This window comes from Python bivittatus, unplaced genomic scaffold, assembly GCF_059951505.1.
Source record: "Python bivittatus isolate LINGU-HERP-01145 unplaced genomic scaffold, Pbiv_v1 ctg000700_np1212, whole genome shotgun sequence".
In the NCBI taxonomy this organism is placed as follows: Eukaryota; Metazoa; Chordata; class Lepidosauria; order Squamata; family Pythonidae; genus Python; species Python bivittatus.
In genome coordinates this window covers 38,298,921-38,316,088 of record NW_028277098.1, presented here as the reverse complement: position 1 = coordinate 38,316,088, position 17,168 = coordinate 38,298,921, and the positions used below count along the sequence as shown (strand labels likewise).

At 38.5% G+C, this 17,168-nt stretch overlaps 1 protein-coding gene across 1 annotated transcript in view; it reads right to left on the bottom strand.

Moving 5' to 3' along the window:
- JAK1 (Janus kinase 1) overlaps positions 1-17,168 on the bottom strand; it is a 67,115-nt gene that overhangs the window by 14,129 nt on the left and 35,818 nt on the right. Inside the window, exons 8-17 of the mRNA XM_007429931.3 lie at positions 15,503-15,842; positions 13,952-14,134; positions 12,409-12,566; positions 11,582-11,705; positions 10,032-10,221; positions 6,026-6,132; positions 3,898-4,038; positions 3,144-3,231; positions 2,560-2,687; positions 204-339 (exon numbers count right to left, since the gene is read on the bottom strand). Of these exons, the coding sequence (XP_007429993.1) occupies positions 204-339; positions 2,560-2,687; positions 3,144-3,231; positions 3,898-4,038; positions 6,026-6,132; positions 10,032-10,221; positions 11,582-11,705; positions 12,409-12,566; positions 13,952-14,134; positions 15,503-15,842 (1,595 nt within the window). The remainder of the gene's footprint in view (positions 1-203; positions 340-2,559; positions 2,688-3,143; positions 3,232-3,897; positions 4,039-6,025; positions 6,133-10,031; positions 10,222-11,581; positions 11,706-12,408; positions 12,567-13,951; positions 14,135-15,502; positions 15,843-17,168) is intronic.

Below are 17,168 nucleotides of genomic sequence, written 5' to 3'. Positions count from 1 at the left end.
TGCTAGAAAATTTTACCCACCTTCCCGAGTTGGAACATCTCTAAGGTACTGGATTCAACTAATGTCAGCAAGGAATAATAGAGTTAGTTAAGGGTAAAGACTGAATGAGACAGTACTGACATACAGAAGAAATGCGGTGCTAGTATTTTAGTAAAATTAGAGGTTATTTTCTTCAGTATCTTGGTATATATAAGTAGTTTTACCTTGTCTAGATAGCACCGTAACTGGAATTCCTGGGTCACTCAGTTTTATAAAAGGTCCATATTCATTTCCGATTCCTTCTCTTGCTAATAGTATATTTTTTGTGCACACATTTCCATGTACTAAGTTTTTGTCCTCCTGCATTTCAGAGAGATTAATCAGTGTTTCAGCTATGTGTTGAATAGTATGAGACAGCATGAAAAGGTGCTTAAAGAAACAAGTTCACAAAACACATGGCTTGGATCCTAAGAGAAGTTACCTAATCAAAATTCAGAGAAGAAATGTTTCCTGTTTCCTTTTCTCTTCTCCTGATGATTCCAGTGTTCAAGTCTCTATTGAAAGATGGCTGGTGTGGGTCTTCCGGGCTGTGTGGCCGTGGTCTTGAAGTTTTGTTTCCTAACGTTTCGCCAGCACCTGTGACCGGCATCTTCAGAGTGCAGGAGCAGTTCTCTCTGTGCTCCGGGTGAAGTGACCCTTCTGTGGGTATTTATAGAGATCTGGGGGGGGAAGGGGGGGATGGGGGTGTGTGGGGGGGGTTTGGGTTACTGAGTGGCTGCTTGTTTTGGTGTCAGCATCTGTGTGTATCTTCCTGGGGATTAGGCAGGGTTTTTTCTTCTCCTGAATTGTTAATGAGGGGCTGCTGGGGGTGATTAGCAAGTTCATTGTGTGAACTGTTCACAAGTCCTGGTGGTTGAGCTGAGTTCGTTGACCTTTTGCAGGCTGTATTTTTCAGGATTGGTAGCCAGGTTTTGTTGATTTTTAGACTCTCCTCTTTTTTATTGAAACTGTGCTGGTGTTTGTGAATCTCAATGGCTTCCCGGTATAGCCTGGTATAGTGGCTGTTGGTGTTGTCCAGTATCTCTGTGTTTTCAAATAGGATTTGTGTCCAGTGTGCTTGAGAGCATGTTCAGCTACTGCAAATTTTTCTGGTTGCTGTAGTCTGCAGTGTCTTTCGTGTTCTTTTATCCTGGTATGGATGCTGCGTTTTGTGGTCCCGATGTATACTTGCCCGCAACTGCATGGTATGCGGTATACTCCTGCAGCGGTGAGGGGATCCCTTTTGTCTTTTGCTGATTTTAGCACTTCTTGTACTTTTCTGGTGGGTCTGAAGATTGTTTGGAAATTGTGTTTTTCTTTCCAAACAATCTTCAGACCCACCAGAAAAGTAACAGCCACTATACCAAATCAACAAAACCTGGCTACCAATCCTGAAAAATACAGCCTGCAAAAGGTCAATGAACTCAGCTCAACCACCAGGACGTGTGAACAGTTCACACAATGAACTTGCTAATCACCCCCAGCAGCCCCTCGTTAACAATTCAGGAGAAGAAAAAACCCTGCCTAATCCCCAGGAAGATACACACAGATGCTGACACCAAAACAAGCAGCCACTCAGTAACTCAACCCCACCCACACACACCCATCGCCCCCTCCCCCCCCCAGATCTCTATAAATACCCACAGAAGGGTCACTTCACCCTGAGCACAGAGAGAACTGCTCCTGTCTCTGCTCCTGCACTCTGAAGATGTTGGTCACAGGTGCTGGCGAAATGTTAGGAAACAAAACTTCAAGACCACGGCCACACAGCCCGGAAGACCCACACCAGCCATCGTATGCCGGCCGTGAAAGCCTTCGACAATACTCTATTGAAAGACTTTGAGGGAATCAAAAGGGCCTGTAAGGAGTGGGGAAGAGATACATATAGGAAGCTTTCTTTCTCACAACTTTCTTAACTTATCTTAGGATCCAAGTAAACAATTGTTGCTCTCTAGAAACGGTCTTTTTCAACATGATACAACCCTGACGACAGCATATTACATCATTAGTGCAAAAAATGGGTTTTGCAAAAGATACTAAAGATTTATATTCCAACTTAGAACTCAAGCGTCTAAGTGCCATTCCCTCTGCAGCCAAAATTCCCCCATTCATGTAATGTCTCCAACATTTGCAGATGTATTAAAAATTCCATCTCAACATTTCTAGACAAGAACTGAGCATGCTCAGTGAACACAGAACGTTGGTTACATATTGGAGGGGAAGAACAAAGGAAGGGAATGGAATGGAATGGAATGCCTAGAAATCTGAAAAAACATCTTATGCTGCAATATTTGGCCATTTGGTCCTTCTTATACCTACATTAGACAGTGTAGAAAATTCAGTTACAGAAGTGAAGGAATTTGGCCAATTTAAACCAAAGGCAAAGATCATAAATATACAATTTACTGTCTTTTCACAGGACATACTAAATGTAAGTTAATAAAACCTGAAAAGACTTGTTTAGCAGCTATAAATGGGCAATCTGTGATACAAAAACAGGAAAGACCGAATTGCTATTGGTAGATGATATATATGGCTTACCAGGTAGCTCAAGGCACTTGCCAACTGTTTTGCTACTTTGAATTTCCAAGGTGTTGTAAGAACATCACTCCTGCGGTGCATAAAAAGATCCAGAGGCCCAAACTCAACTAATTCTTCCACCATAATGTCTACAGCCACAAGAAAAAAAATACAGATTAATTGGATTAAAAAATAGATAAAAATAAAGTTCATGTCATTCAGTCTTCAGAGCATTTTGGTTAGGAAGAGAAATCACAAAAAAGTGAACTTTCAAGAAAGCTTCATTCTAAAATATATGTCTCAGTATGTAAAAATTTATTTAAATTTTGGGAAAGATGAATACATAGGGAGATTTCAAGACAGGGGTAGGACCATTGTCAATAGGCTGATCTGATCCTTCTGGAGATCTGATCTGATGTCCTTTTTGGGGGTTCCATTCTCTCCCAAACCCCAGTGGACTATCAGATAAGAAACAGATCACTCCAAAAACGAATCATTGGGAGGGAGTGAAATTAACTGAAGACCCCTTGCAGTCATGGGCTATCACTACACCTAATTAAGTCATCATTTCTGCTTGAAAGGTTGTATTCAGAGAGATTACTTACTTTCTACATCACGTACACAAACTCCATGAAGGAGGACAATGTGCTTATGGGATATTTGCCTCATCATGCTTGCTGTCTCAAAAAATGCCTGTTAAAATACACACATTTCAGGGGTGACATCAACAAAATTGAAAGAATGATACAAAAGATTTACCATCTCCCCAATAAGTATATCAGCCCCTACTAAAAATTTGGGAAGGTTCATACTTAACTGTAGTAACAGGAGACAGCCCCTTCTAATACTAAGAGGTGGGGTTCCCAACACAAATATATCTAATGAAAGAGCATTTTGTTCTATACTGGTATATCTTCAAAAGCATTTAAATAACATCCTCACAAATTATGACTAGGGCTCTGCAGCACTTCATATACTTCATAGAAAAATGCTCTGCAATTCACATGGGCATATATATAGCATCTGTCATCAGTGGCTTGGAAGAATACATCTCTCCCAGGATTGCATTGCAACTGTGAAGGGCTGTCACAGGGAAAGTCACAGCTTCTTTACGCAGTTGCCAACAGGTGCCTCAGGCCTGACCCCCTGCCTTCTGAGTCACCTTTTCCTCTTCAGATCTGGATAGCTGCACAACCCAAATGAATATATGGTTACACACTTCAAGGACAAAATGACTGAAACTGTTCTCAGTTTATATTTATAGCTTTGTGTTCCAACCTCAACATTAAAGGTAGCATACAAAAGAAAACCAGCATCAGCGATATCAGACTTTTAAATAGCAAACTTAGAGAAACCTACCAGAGAAATGTCTCTGTGGCTTGGATCTAAGACTTTCAGGATAACTTTAATCTGCATTTCCCCCTGATAACTTTCATCGTCCTTATAGCTAAGAATCCCAGAGTAAATCTGTGTTCTTGTTCCTCTGCCAAGATGTTCATCCTAAAATACAAGATAAACCCAGCAATTGCAAACTATATCAAATATGCATGTTTGGGGAGGTTTTTTTTAGGAATGTACATATGTGACTGCTAGTCCTGCAAGGGGGAAAAAAGACTTAAATGAACGTTTTAAACTTTCATTATAAGAGGCAATGAATGTACAGTACTCTTTGGTAAACAGAATGTTAGAAATGGTCAACTGGTATTAATTTTAAATGAATTGACGGTGTTAGATAAAATTAGACACTATATTTAATGAATAGCTACCTCCATATTATATTCATGGGACTTTAAAACTAATTGTTATTGTCTTTTTCTTGTTGCCAATTACTTTGGTTGAAAAATCTTTATGCTAATCGTTACACCAAATCGGGGAAATTTCTGAAGGATTGGTGGACCACAAGCCAGCATCCTGACCTCTTAAAGGGCTGTAGAAGACCATTCAATGTTGCTGCAATATCACCAGAAGGGACATGGCAACATTTCTCAGCCTAGTTTTGGCCTGGGGGGTAGGAGAAGATTCTGAGAGGCAAACCACTTCCACTGCCACCCATATATCCCCCCCCAACAATAAAACGGTCTGTAGTTGCTCTGAATGTTGATAGCATGATCTCAGAAGAGGAGTGTCTATATGCAGAGTGCTGCCCAACTCTGGTTTATATTCAAGGCTATGACTGGATTGTAACAAGAATGGCCTGGTAATTTCAGGAAGATTGTTTTATCTGTCTCCATTTGGATCAATGTTTATGTTCTCAGAACACGCCAAAACAAACATTGATCTCCTGTGCCTCCTGCCTTCCTTTCCTTTCTGACATAGCTGCAAGAAAACTGTAGGACACACACACACACACACACACACACACACACACCGGTTTAATCCATCTTTTCTACAACCTAGCTGCCCTTCAAGTGTGTGGACTTCAATGCTCAGAATTCTCAATCAATGTGGCCACTACTGAGAATTTCAGGACTTGAAATCCATATAGCTATTGGGTACCCAGTTTGAGGAAAGTGGTTTACTTTTGTCTGAGCATTAAACTATGATTAATCTTAACTATTAGCTGTTAAAAGAAGTTAACTTCACGACTCATGGTTTGAAGTTAGGCTGTTCAAACAAGCCAAAGAGAAAATTAATGACAGATTGTCATGACCAAGACATAAATAGTTCGTTTAAACAGAAACTGAAAGCTACAAACTCCTCCTCAGGATAGTGCTAAAAAAGGAAATTGGGAGGACTGATCTTATAATAACATTAAGCTATGGTTTAACATACAGGTAGTCCTCACTATCTGACCACAATAGGGACTAGAATTTAGGTTGCTAAGCAATTTGGTCACTAAGTGAACTGGAGCGGCTTTTACAACCTTTTTATGATGGTCATTAAGCAAATCACTGTGGTTATTAAGTGAATCACATGGTCATTAAGCAAATCCAGCTCCCCAATGGACGTTTTGCTGGAATTTGCTTAATGACCACACGATTTGCTTAACAACTGTCATAAAAAAGGCCACAAATCGTGATCACATGACTGCAGGGGTTGTAAAGCACTTTTCCCAAGGCCGTCATAACTCCGGACCATTGTTAAATGAATGGTAGTTAAGCAAGGACTGCCTGCATGTCCAGATCATCCCTATGTATCTGTATTTAGCAAGATCTTGAATATTACATACATTTTGATATGAATGCAATATTTTCCTTTTTGTTTTCTGGCAAGTAATTCCCTAGTTCAAGTAATTCTTTATAACACTTTCAAAACATTAACCTGTAAGTGTAGTGCATAAAATTTCTTGCAAGACTTCAGGGAATATTTCTATCACTTAAAAAATACACAGAAGCACAATTGCCTAAACTTTCATAATTATTTAATATGAGTAAATAGATTATGTAAAGAGTTTTGCTGCATTTTCTTTGACATTACTGCAAGTCTTAATGAAATAATACATTTGTGAAATTTTAAAAGATTTAAAAGATTAAGAGTAATCACTTACTTGCTTTATTTCTTCTTTAAGTATTCGATGAAAGCTCAGTTGACCTAAAGGACAGACTGGCTGCCACTCTTGGGATTTCTTTGTAGCTACTAGCAAATTGGAGATTTCTAGAAAGAAAAAGGAAACCTCTCAAATATATTTGAAACAGATTGTCATCCAGATCTATTACAGGAATGCAGAACAAAATCAGTTGTTAAGAATCCTTCAAATGACTGCCGGCGCTGGATATTTTCCAAGTAAAATATCAATATATCTTCAGATCAAATCTATTCCACAAACGGTAGATGCTAAATTTGATTTTCATTATGAAAATCAACTTTCACTTACAAATTTTACTGAATAGCTTGCTATAAGCCACTGTCTCTTTCTATGCAACTTCTTATCTCAAGGCGGCTGCATTAAATGAAATGCCCGATCCAACTTCAACATAAATATAAAGGAACAGTTGCTAACCAGAGTACTTCTACCACAGAACAGATGGTTTCTACTGAAATATTTCATACAGAATATTCACCTCCTTCAATTGCACCCATATAAGCCATTATTACTTTGCTAAATGTATAGCCTATTTTTCTCTAGATAATATCAGAATGGCTGCTTAGCCTCACTGGAAACAATGTAAGATATATTTGGCTGAACTAAGAATATCCCATTGAATCTGTGATGCCTATCAGGATCTGAAATGCACTATAATCATTATTCTGGCCATTAACATCAAATTAGCATGCTAATTAATATCTCTAAGAATGTTTTAAAAGAAGCTCCTCATATATTAAATTAGGAAGAGGCTTCATGTGTTTTAAAAATGACGGAGTAATATAAGGTTGCAATTAATTACACCATGAGACTATTCTTGTCCTCTCAGTAAATGAAGCTGATACTCATAATTGCTTTCAAAACTTGATGGAAATCCACATTTCCTTACAGGCACTCAGAACAGCTAACAGGCTGTTTAGGCAATCTTCTGTCTCTGAATCTTGCACAGCTTTTATAAATGAAAAGCATTGTGTATCATTGGGATAGTGACACACTGGCTCCATTAAAGTGCAAAAAGTCCACCCTCACAGATCTTCCTATAAGCAGCGCCTACAGTACTGTGCAAAAGTTTTAGGCAGGTGTGAAAAAATGTTGTGAAGTAAGAATGCTTTCAAAAAATATATATTGTAATGGTTTATGTTTATCAATTTACAAAATGAGCGAACAGAAGAGAAATCTAAATCAAATCAATATTTGGTGTGCCTACCCTTTGGCTTCAAACCGGCATCAATTCTTACACTTGCATGCTTTGTACACTTGCACAAAGTCAGGGATCTTGTAGGATTAGAATCAGGTGAATGATTAACCAATTATACCAAGCAGGTGCTAATGAACATCAATTTCATATGTAGGTTGAAACACAGTCATTAACTGAAACAGAAACAGCTGTGTAGGAGGCTTAAAACTGGGTGAGGAACAGCCAAACTCTGCTACTAAGGTGAGGTTGTGGAAGACAGTTTCATGTCACAGGTCATACACCATGGCAAGACCGAGCACAGCAACAAGACACAAGGAGTTATACTGCATCAGCAAGGTCTCTCCCAGGCAAAAATTTCAAAGCAGGCTGGGGTTTCAAGATGTGCTGTTCAAGCTCTTTTGAAGAAGCACAAAGAAACAGGCAATGTTGAGGACTGTAGACACAGTGGTCGGCCAAGGAAACTTAATGCAGCAGATGAAAGACACACAATGCTTACTTCCCTTTGACAATGGAAGATGTCCAGCAGTGCCATCAGCACAGAATGGGTGAAAACCAGTGGGACCCAGGTACACCCATCTATTGTCCAGAGACGTCTGGCCAGAAGTGGTCTTCATGGAAGAATTGCGGCCAAAAAGCCATCCCTCTGACGTTGAAACAAGGCTAAGCGACTCAACTACGCACGAAAACATAGGAACTGGGGTGCAGAAAAATGGCAGCAGGCGCTCTGGACTGATGAGTCCAAATGTGAAATATCTGGCTGTAGCAGGAGGCAGTTTGTTTGCCGAAGAGCTGGAGAGTGGTACAATAACGAGTGTCTGCAGGCAACAGTGAAGCATGGTGGAGGTTCCTTGCAAGTTTGGGGCTGCATTTCTGCAAATGGAGTTGGAGATTTGGTCAGGATCAATGGTGTCATCAATGCTGAGAAATACAGGCAGATACTTATCCATCCTGCCATACCATCAGGGAGGCGTGTGATTGTCCCCAAATTTATTCTACAGCAGGATGACGACCCCAAACATTAAGAACTATCTTCAGCGTAAAGAACAACAAGGAGTCCTGGAAGTGATGGTTTGGCCCCCACAGAGCCCTGATCTCAACATCATCGAGTCTGTCTGGGATTACATGAAGAGACAGAAGGATTTGAGGCAGCCTACGTCTACAGGAGATCTGTGCTTAGTTCTCCAAGATGTCTGGAACAGCCTACCTGCCGAACTCCTTCAAAAACTGTGTGCAAGTGTACCAAGATGCTGTTTTGAAGGCAAAGGGTGGTCACACTAAATTTTGATTTGATTTGGATTTCTCTTCTGTTCGCTCACTTTGCATTTTGCAAATTGATAAATATAAACAATTACAATATATATTTTTGAAAGCATTCTTACTTTACAGCATTTTTTCACACCTGCCTAAAACTTTTGCACAGTACTGTACATGATACCCTGAGCTACCCTCTTTACCCATCAAGGATAGCAAGTAACCATGGGATCTCTTTCCTCCCTTTCCTTTCTTTTCTGAAAGTCAGATGATGGCTGGAAAAGACAAGTCCCTTTTCTTCCAGAATTCCTCTGAATCTGGTGCTTTCTTTTCCACATGCTCAGCGACAGCCTGAGGCAAAACACTCAACAAAACCACCAGGGGTGGAATCTGGAGGCACAGAGGGAGCCAAAATGTCTCCCCTGGAGTCCTTTGCTTATATCTTCAAGCACAGCTTTCGAAGAGGAAGTCTGCACATTTCAATATTCATTGTGCACCACTCCCATTCTTTTGTTCTCCTTGGAATGGAATGTAAAAATGAAATATCAAGCACACATTTTGAATATTTAATTATTTATAACTTTAAACAACCTGTAGGTATTAAATAACCTCATTGACACCATCATTCAGAGATGAGAACTTAAAACATGTGCCAGCCTTTTCAATGTAATTTAAAGGCTGTGTCAACCCTCCAACTGCAGGCAGTTCCTGTGTATCTCCAGAGCAACCACAGAAATTTGAGAACCATCAATTTCCACCATTTGAGTTCAGAATGGACGCACAAAGTCATGAGGCTTCACATACCAATTTTGACCCTGAAAATTCAAAACCTTACAAAAGGATCAAAAATGTTAAGTCCTGCCCACCTGATGACATCACTGCATTTACAGGACATCCTCTGCAGCCTTCCAAGATCAAAAAGGATCATAATTTGATGTGGTACCCAGTCACTTTCAGACTACCTGCCTCTGCTTCTTAATCACAAGTACCTTTAATGAATTAAAACTAATCCAATGTTTCTATAAGCTTTTAGATTGTTTTTATTGTTCATGATTGCCCAATTTTAAGAAGAAGGACATAAAACAAGCTGGAAACATCCAGAAAGATTCATTTCCTTGTTCCTCACTGGCTGCTCAAGATAAATAGAGGCATGACTGGACTGGAAGACCTCAGCAGCGCCAGCTCTCTCTTTCCCGGGACCAGAGGCATGGGTGTTTAGGCACTTGTTGCAGCTCTTGAGATCATTAGCTACAACTGAAGGACAGACATTTATAATGTACTCCCTCTTTTCTACATTAAATACACTCTTACTATCCAGCCCTGCCCTTTAGCTCTGAACAAATTACTTTAAAAAGGACTGATCTGTTTGGGACTAGGCAATCTCACTTCAAGAATACAAAACCATGTATCATTCAGAATATGTATATATTTGCAAATAATAGGATCATGATGAAATCAATATATAATTATCCATGAAAAAAATGTTAAGATGAATACATAAAGTTAACTTGAAAACATTACCTCTTGGTTTTGGCTGACAGCATCGCTTGAGAGTGAAGACTATGTTATCTGTTCTTAGGATCTGCCCTTTTAAATGGTCCATCAACTCTTTAAGTGATGGAAAGAATTTATCAGATCCATGCAAGAGACATCCATCCTTCTTCATTTCTATCTGGAAGTTCTTATACTGTTTGGGATGATTCGTCGAGTGCTTTGGAGAATGAAGGAAAAGAAAGATAAAAGAAATCACTAAGTGAATTCAGGTAAAATGTAGATCTATGTTCATGCCTGAAGAGAGTACACAGAATGAAATGAAATCCCACTTGAGACTGATCTAGCCAGCATTTCAGTTCCATCTGGTGGCACCATACTGGAAACCTTGAAAAGACTAAAAAATGTGTTAAGGCAGCTGTCTGGGTCAAGAAAGACATAGTTGCTTTAATGTGTTCCCAACAAGTACTATGTGCATGTCTCTGTTTGCCTCAAATCACATTTTGCCCTTTGTACATGTCTGTTTGCCTCGAATCCAGATAGTTACACAACTGTAACATTTTCTATAATCAAAAACCAAGTCCATCAATAGTTTTAATATACACCTCTATAAATTAAGAATCACATGGATGTCAGGGAATTTATGATTTATTAGTGGGCTGAATCTTCAGTTGGTTCAAAACAGACCAGCTGCACTGTTCACTGGGACTTGCTGATACAAACGTATTATGTCAGTTCTTTGCTATTACACTGGTTGCTAGTCTTGACTTTTAAAGCCTTAAATGGCTTAGGTAACTAGGTTTCCTGAAGGAGTACTTTCTCCTTTATGTACCTATCTGGATCTTACAATCATCTAATGAGGCCCTTCTCCAGATCCCCTCACCAAAAGAGGCGAGGTGGGCCTCTACAGGGAGGGAGCTTTTTCTGTGGCAGCCGCCCATTTATGGCATTCCCTCCCTGGAGAAGCCTCTCTGATGCCTCCATTAGCATCATTTCAGCACCAGGTGAAGACCTTTCTATTTTCCCAGGCTTTTAAACTGGCTTTTAATTGCATCTTAATTCCTATTATTTTAGTTTTTGAATGAGTGCCTTGCAGCTCCTTAATTTGTATGGTATTTCTATTTTGCATTTTATTTAATTTTATTGTATGTTTTTCCCAAACTGTATTTTTAGTGTATTTTATTGCAACCGGACCAGATAGCTTTATTCAAATAAATAAATAGTTACCAAACCTGCAATTAATATATTGGCAACATATGCTTGCACTCCAGTAAGAACCTATTAGATCCAAAACAAGACTAGGATTGGCAATCCCTGTCAGTATTTATATCCAAAGAGAAAAATAGATTACGGAGCTTAGAATCTGCTTAAATTTTCTAGTTACAGCCCTAGAAACTTACAGGAAGCTCAGTAACTCCATGTTTGGTAAGAAGGAAATTTCACAATCATTCTGGATATCCATAAACACAATTTTTGGAATCATTAATGGTGAGATTATCACTTCTCAACCCAATTCCTCAAAAGTTATATTCCCCAGATCAAAGGCCTTTAAAGAGAAAATTACTGGACCTCCATCATACCTGTGAGTATTCAATACATATCACAGTCAAGAGAATGTTGTTGAAGTCTGTACAGCTCCATCTCAATACGTATGTCCCTTCTTCATTGCCTTCCTGTTTCAGCTTATTAATAGCATATTCTGTGCTAAAAGAGGTTTGAGAAAAATAAGTGATTAAAGCTTAGTAATTGTGGACAACTGACCATTCCCTCAAAAGCATGCTTGTTTTTAAACTGTTCTTTGTTGTTAGATATATAATGGTAGGAGACATAATATATTTGGAATTCTGAGAACTCATTACAAGTTACAAAAAGGCTTTTCTCTGACCAAGTGAGAACAGAGAAGTTCAGTTTTCATGAACCCAAAAGTTGGGAGTGTCAAAAGAGGGAAGCTAAAATAAAAATAAACTAATAAAATATATTTTTAAAAAGGCAAATATTTTACAATCTATAATGACTGTTCACAAAAAATACTGTTTTAAGGTCAGTTTCTGAAGGGAAATAGCTGTTTGACAAAAGGACAATTTGGGCCTTAGTTTCTAATTGAACACAATTGTGCTTCTTAAAAAAACACATAATGCCTGCTTCAGAAGCTTCATAATATTGTTATACTAACCAGTTGAATTGATTAGACACAGGGTATCATACTGTATCAGAAGATCTAGATTTTAGAAATTATTTCATTGTTGAAGCTTATCAGCTTCTTTTAATTATACTTCCAGTCATGTTGCTTAATGAAGTTCAACAGTTCAGTTTAAATTAATCTGCAACATTTGTTAAAGAAAGCATACAGGTTTATATCAAGATGACTCTCTTTAAAAAGTAGAGCGTACAAAAGATATTAACTAACCAAATTGGACCATGGCAGCCATTTTTAATGTTATGTTCTATCAGAGGTGGTGCAATATCTGTGCAAAGAAAGTGGTGGGCATCTGCAGTCAACCTGAAGTATCCATCTACCAAAGCAGAAAACGACAAAGCTTCTTCATGTGAAGATAGTTTAAATTCCTGGAGTATAAAAATAATGTTTTAAAGAATTATTCCACTTCAGGTTCACAATAGTCACAATAGACCTACAGGGATGGTCAAAAACATTTGGCTGCTGAAGCAAAGAGGAAAGTGTGCTCTATCCCAGTACACAGATTAACCAGAATAGCACTTAAATCTATACCAGGCTTGACAATGAGATATTCTAAAGACAATAGACTAGGTTTTCTGACATAAAAAATGTTCTAAAAAATGAGAATGGCTGGGGGCCATTCTGTCTCAGGGGCTTGGAAATGCTGCTTCTTAGTGTCTGCTGTCTGACATTTGCCTACTTTGCCTAGCTCTGTCCACTTCCTAAAAGTTTACCAAGGATTTAAATTCAATTCAGTAAAATGTACATCTTTTATCTTCTAAATGTTTGAAGAAAATAGTATTATAAAAACAAGAAAACAGGAATAATGTCTTATCTATATTGTGCTGAACTGATAGCTGCACCCTCTCTTCTAAATTTGATCTGTTTCTAACTATGTTGGCCTTCTCTTGATTTAGATGTACTAAATGTCAAGTACAGGTTACCAATGCAGGTTCTTCCTGAAATGACTCCTCATGGATTACAGTCTGAATCCTCCTCGTGGGACACCTAACCAAATCTTAATGGAACTTTCTGTTGACATCAAACATGCATGAGAATGCAGCTTTCAACACAGAAAGCCTAACTTTCAGTATACTGGGAACCTCTCACTTCAGCACTAAAAATGACAATCTACACAGTTATGTATGGGAGAGATGAATTCCTTATATTTCCAATATCGCTCCTGGAAAATGACAAAGCGATCAAGGATCTAGACATAAATTATATGAGACAGCATGTGTTAAATTTGAATTACAACTTTTATAATATACATTTTCTACTTCATATACAATTTGGAAATATGTATATCCTTATAATAATGAGTTCATATGTAAGTTATAGCAAAAGATATAGGTGCTACCTCTTCCCTAATCACACAAATACTCACTAAACCATCAAACCTTGCTTGCAAAATTTTAGTATTTTTGCCTGGAATCTCATGAGACCCGTAACAAGTACACTGAAATCTCATGAGAAATTCCATTTATTTTATACACACTTTTTGCTTCAGGCTTCACCTTAGGTGCCAGGGAAACCTCAGCACCCATGACCACAAGTCAACCTTTTTGTTATCAAATAGAAGTTGGTAACAGGTTTAGCCCACATATATACATAAGCAAAATGCTGCTGTATAAAGAGAGGACTGATCAACACACAGTATATTAACATAGTAGGTTGCTAATCTGCATTAGTGATTGAGGCTACAGAATCAAGGGGATACTACTTTGGGATCATTAACTCTGATAGCATGTAGGTGGCTTTATCAGATACTTACCAACCTCTTGTTATCTTGTTTGTAGATGCAAACTGTAGATTCCTTGATCACAAGATGAGTTATTTCAGGAAAGTAAGAAAAACTGTTCCATTCCTCCCTTTTGTTTTTTTCTTCATTTTTCTCCACTTTGTTGTCAGATTTTTTTTTCTTAATTTTTTGTTTTTCCTCTTCACTTTGTATAATCTGGTGAATATTACCATGCACACTCTGAATAATTTGATTTATCGCATGTCCAGTATCTTCTCAAATCTCCCTCCCAATCTCTCTCTCTCTCTCACACACACACACACACACACACACATACAGACAGACAGATATCACAAGCTTGGATTCAGTTCTTTGTAGTAGCTGTTAGATTCATTATTCATTATCAAAATGCACCTTTCACCACATCAGTAGTATTCAACCTACACAAAGCATTATGAAAAATCCTTCAATGAAGCATAAAGTTGTACCACCATATAAGGAATATTAATAATATTTTTCCTTAATAAATTACCCTTGGCTGCACAAATGTCATTTTGGACTGACAAATTCAATAAGGATGACTAAAATATTTTTATTCCTCCTCAAGATCATGTACGTATTCATGTATGTGTGTTCCCAATTAATAAATACATATGTGTACATTTATGTTAGATTTATCTCCTGCCTTTCCTTCAAGAGCTCAAGACAGCATACATAGTGCTCTCTTTTCCCTACTATAACATTCCTATAAAGTCGGTTAGACCAAGAAAGTGGCTCACTCAAAGACACCCAGTGATATTTTGTGGATGAAGGTGAACTAGAATATGCATCTCTTAGCTTTTAATCCAATACCTTATTCACTACATTACATTGGCGCGCTCCCTCTCTCTCTCTCTCTCTCTCTCTCTTTCACACACACACGCAGACACACATATTTCTTTTATATATCTAACTCTGCACACTCCTTTTTTAAACTTCTGTATTGCAAAAAAATATTTCTGTTACTAAACAATGGATAAATCACCTATCCTGGATATTTTATCGGTCACTACATTCCCCTCATCTTAATTTTTTTTGATAACCAGGTACGATTCCCAAGCAGATTACCACTGAAGGTCAGTTGCAAAAGACAAGTCAGCTCCAGGAACCACACCATATTCTCAGGGACGCCAGGTATGCTCCCACCCTTGCTCTAAGAGTTTCTTTCATTCCACTTAATTCAGCAATATTTTCACAACACTTTCAGCCTGAAACATATCTTCCCCCAAGTAGTTTGCTGTATTCCTGCTCCCAACGTACATTTTGCTGAATTTGAAAGTACCAGATTAAATAGCTACACCCAAGTTGAAACTTCTAGCCTTGACTCCTGCTGGCTTCATGGATGTGTCCATGTAGGTTTTTTGGCAACAATATGGAACTGGTTTCCTGCTGCTGTTTTCCAGGATGTTGTTTACATTGTACCTCTGGAGAGTTCCCTGTCTTTCATATTCTGACCAAAGAAAAACTTTAAAAAAACCAAAACACTACTCTGTTCATTTGACTCTAACTAACCTTGTTAGTAGTCAAAGGACTTGTGATACTCACAAGCGGTTTACGTCGCCATTGGATTCCAAGATTGCCTGTCACCATCACTTCATAACAGGGAATTATTGTTTCAGAAGCATCCAAGTTAAAGTTCTCATTTTCTGATGAAATCAGCAGTGAGGATGTCTCAAATCTTTCAGCTCCATAATGCTTTGTCAATGTCTCCATTGTGGCTAAATATTTCACTTTCAGATCATGAGGAGAAACACTGCTGTCAGAAATGGTCTTGTTGTTAAATTCCTTGAGGAAGTTCTTGAAAACATTTTTAATTCGTATTCTCGTTAAGAAGTTTCTTTGTCTAATTTTCTTGTTCAATGTTTCTGGAATATACTGTCTATAGCTGAAATGAGATAGCACAAAAAAAGTACATATTCATTTTCAATAGCCTGTTATAAATTGCAAGAAGGGATATTTCATTTAAAAAATACACATACACATAGAGACAAAATACATGAAAACAAAAAAACATATTTGAAAACTTAGACTGCGGTGAATATGTGACTCATCTATTATGATTTCTTTCTCTGGCCTACATACAACTTCTCTTACAATATGATTTATAAGTGAGTATTTAATGTCTAGAATTCTAAAACTGGTCAGGGAACATTTTTACAGCCAAAAGGCAGTACTAAATGAACTGGATAACAACATGGTGAAGAACTACAGGCTACATTATTATCTTACTTGCAGCTCCAGCAAAACCAGTATTTACTTTTCAGAAACAGCATCACTTAGCTATCAATTGCAGTTAAAAGTCATTCTGGACAACAGTCTGAATTGCCAACATACTTCTTCCTCTTTTTTTCTCCATAAAGGCACCGAGGCTGAATGAATGCTAGTGACAAGTCATAGCAATGTGCTGGTGAAGTAGGTTAGAAATGCCATGTTTATGTTGTGAGGGGCTGAAGAAAGTTTGGGGGAGTCTTTGGATCCCCTTTGAGCTGTGGGCTGGTACTGCAGAAGTCTGTGCTGGTTGCAGGACAGACTGACAATCAGAGTCTCCAGACTGATCTCCTGGGCTTGGTGCCCTGTGATATATTGAGAATCAGATGGGACTACACAATTAAAGAGGTCATTTGGAGAGACAGTGGAAGAGTGGTAGCAATGCTTGTGTTAGGCTAAGGGCCGGAAATACTGCTAATCAGCTGCTGAAGATCCAGCAGCAGTGGCAATGGAGTTGGTAACATTTCTTAACTAGGTTGTAGCAACAGCTGTGTGTTCAGCAAATGTTGATCTCCCAGCAGAGCAGTAACAGTGATGGGTGATGCCTGACCTTGGTGTTTTGGAAGGTACTAGCATCAAGATGATAGCACTTAGTGGTTGCAGGAATGGGATCACTTATCCTTGAGTGATGAGGTGGACCTGCCAGCAATTAAGGAGGCAGCAGTCGAACTCAACTCAGAAGCAATCACTGAATCTGACGGTGCTGGACAATTTTCATCCTGCCCTCTAACCTTCCTTTTCCTACCTGGTCAGGTTGCAACTTCAAAGAGCTCTGGAAGAAACAGATTATCTGGACTTTTTCATTCAGGTTTCAGACCTAGTTGTAGTACCACAACAGCAATGACTGCACTTGTTGATAAACTCTAGTAGGTGAGGTGGTACATCCATTCTGGCCCTCCTTGATCTTTCAGTGGCCTTTGATACCATTTATCAAGATATCCTT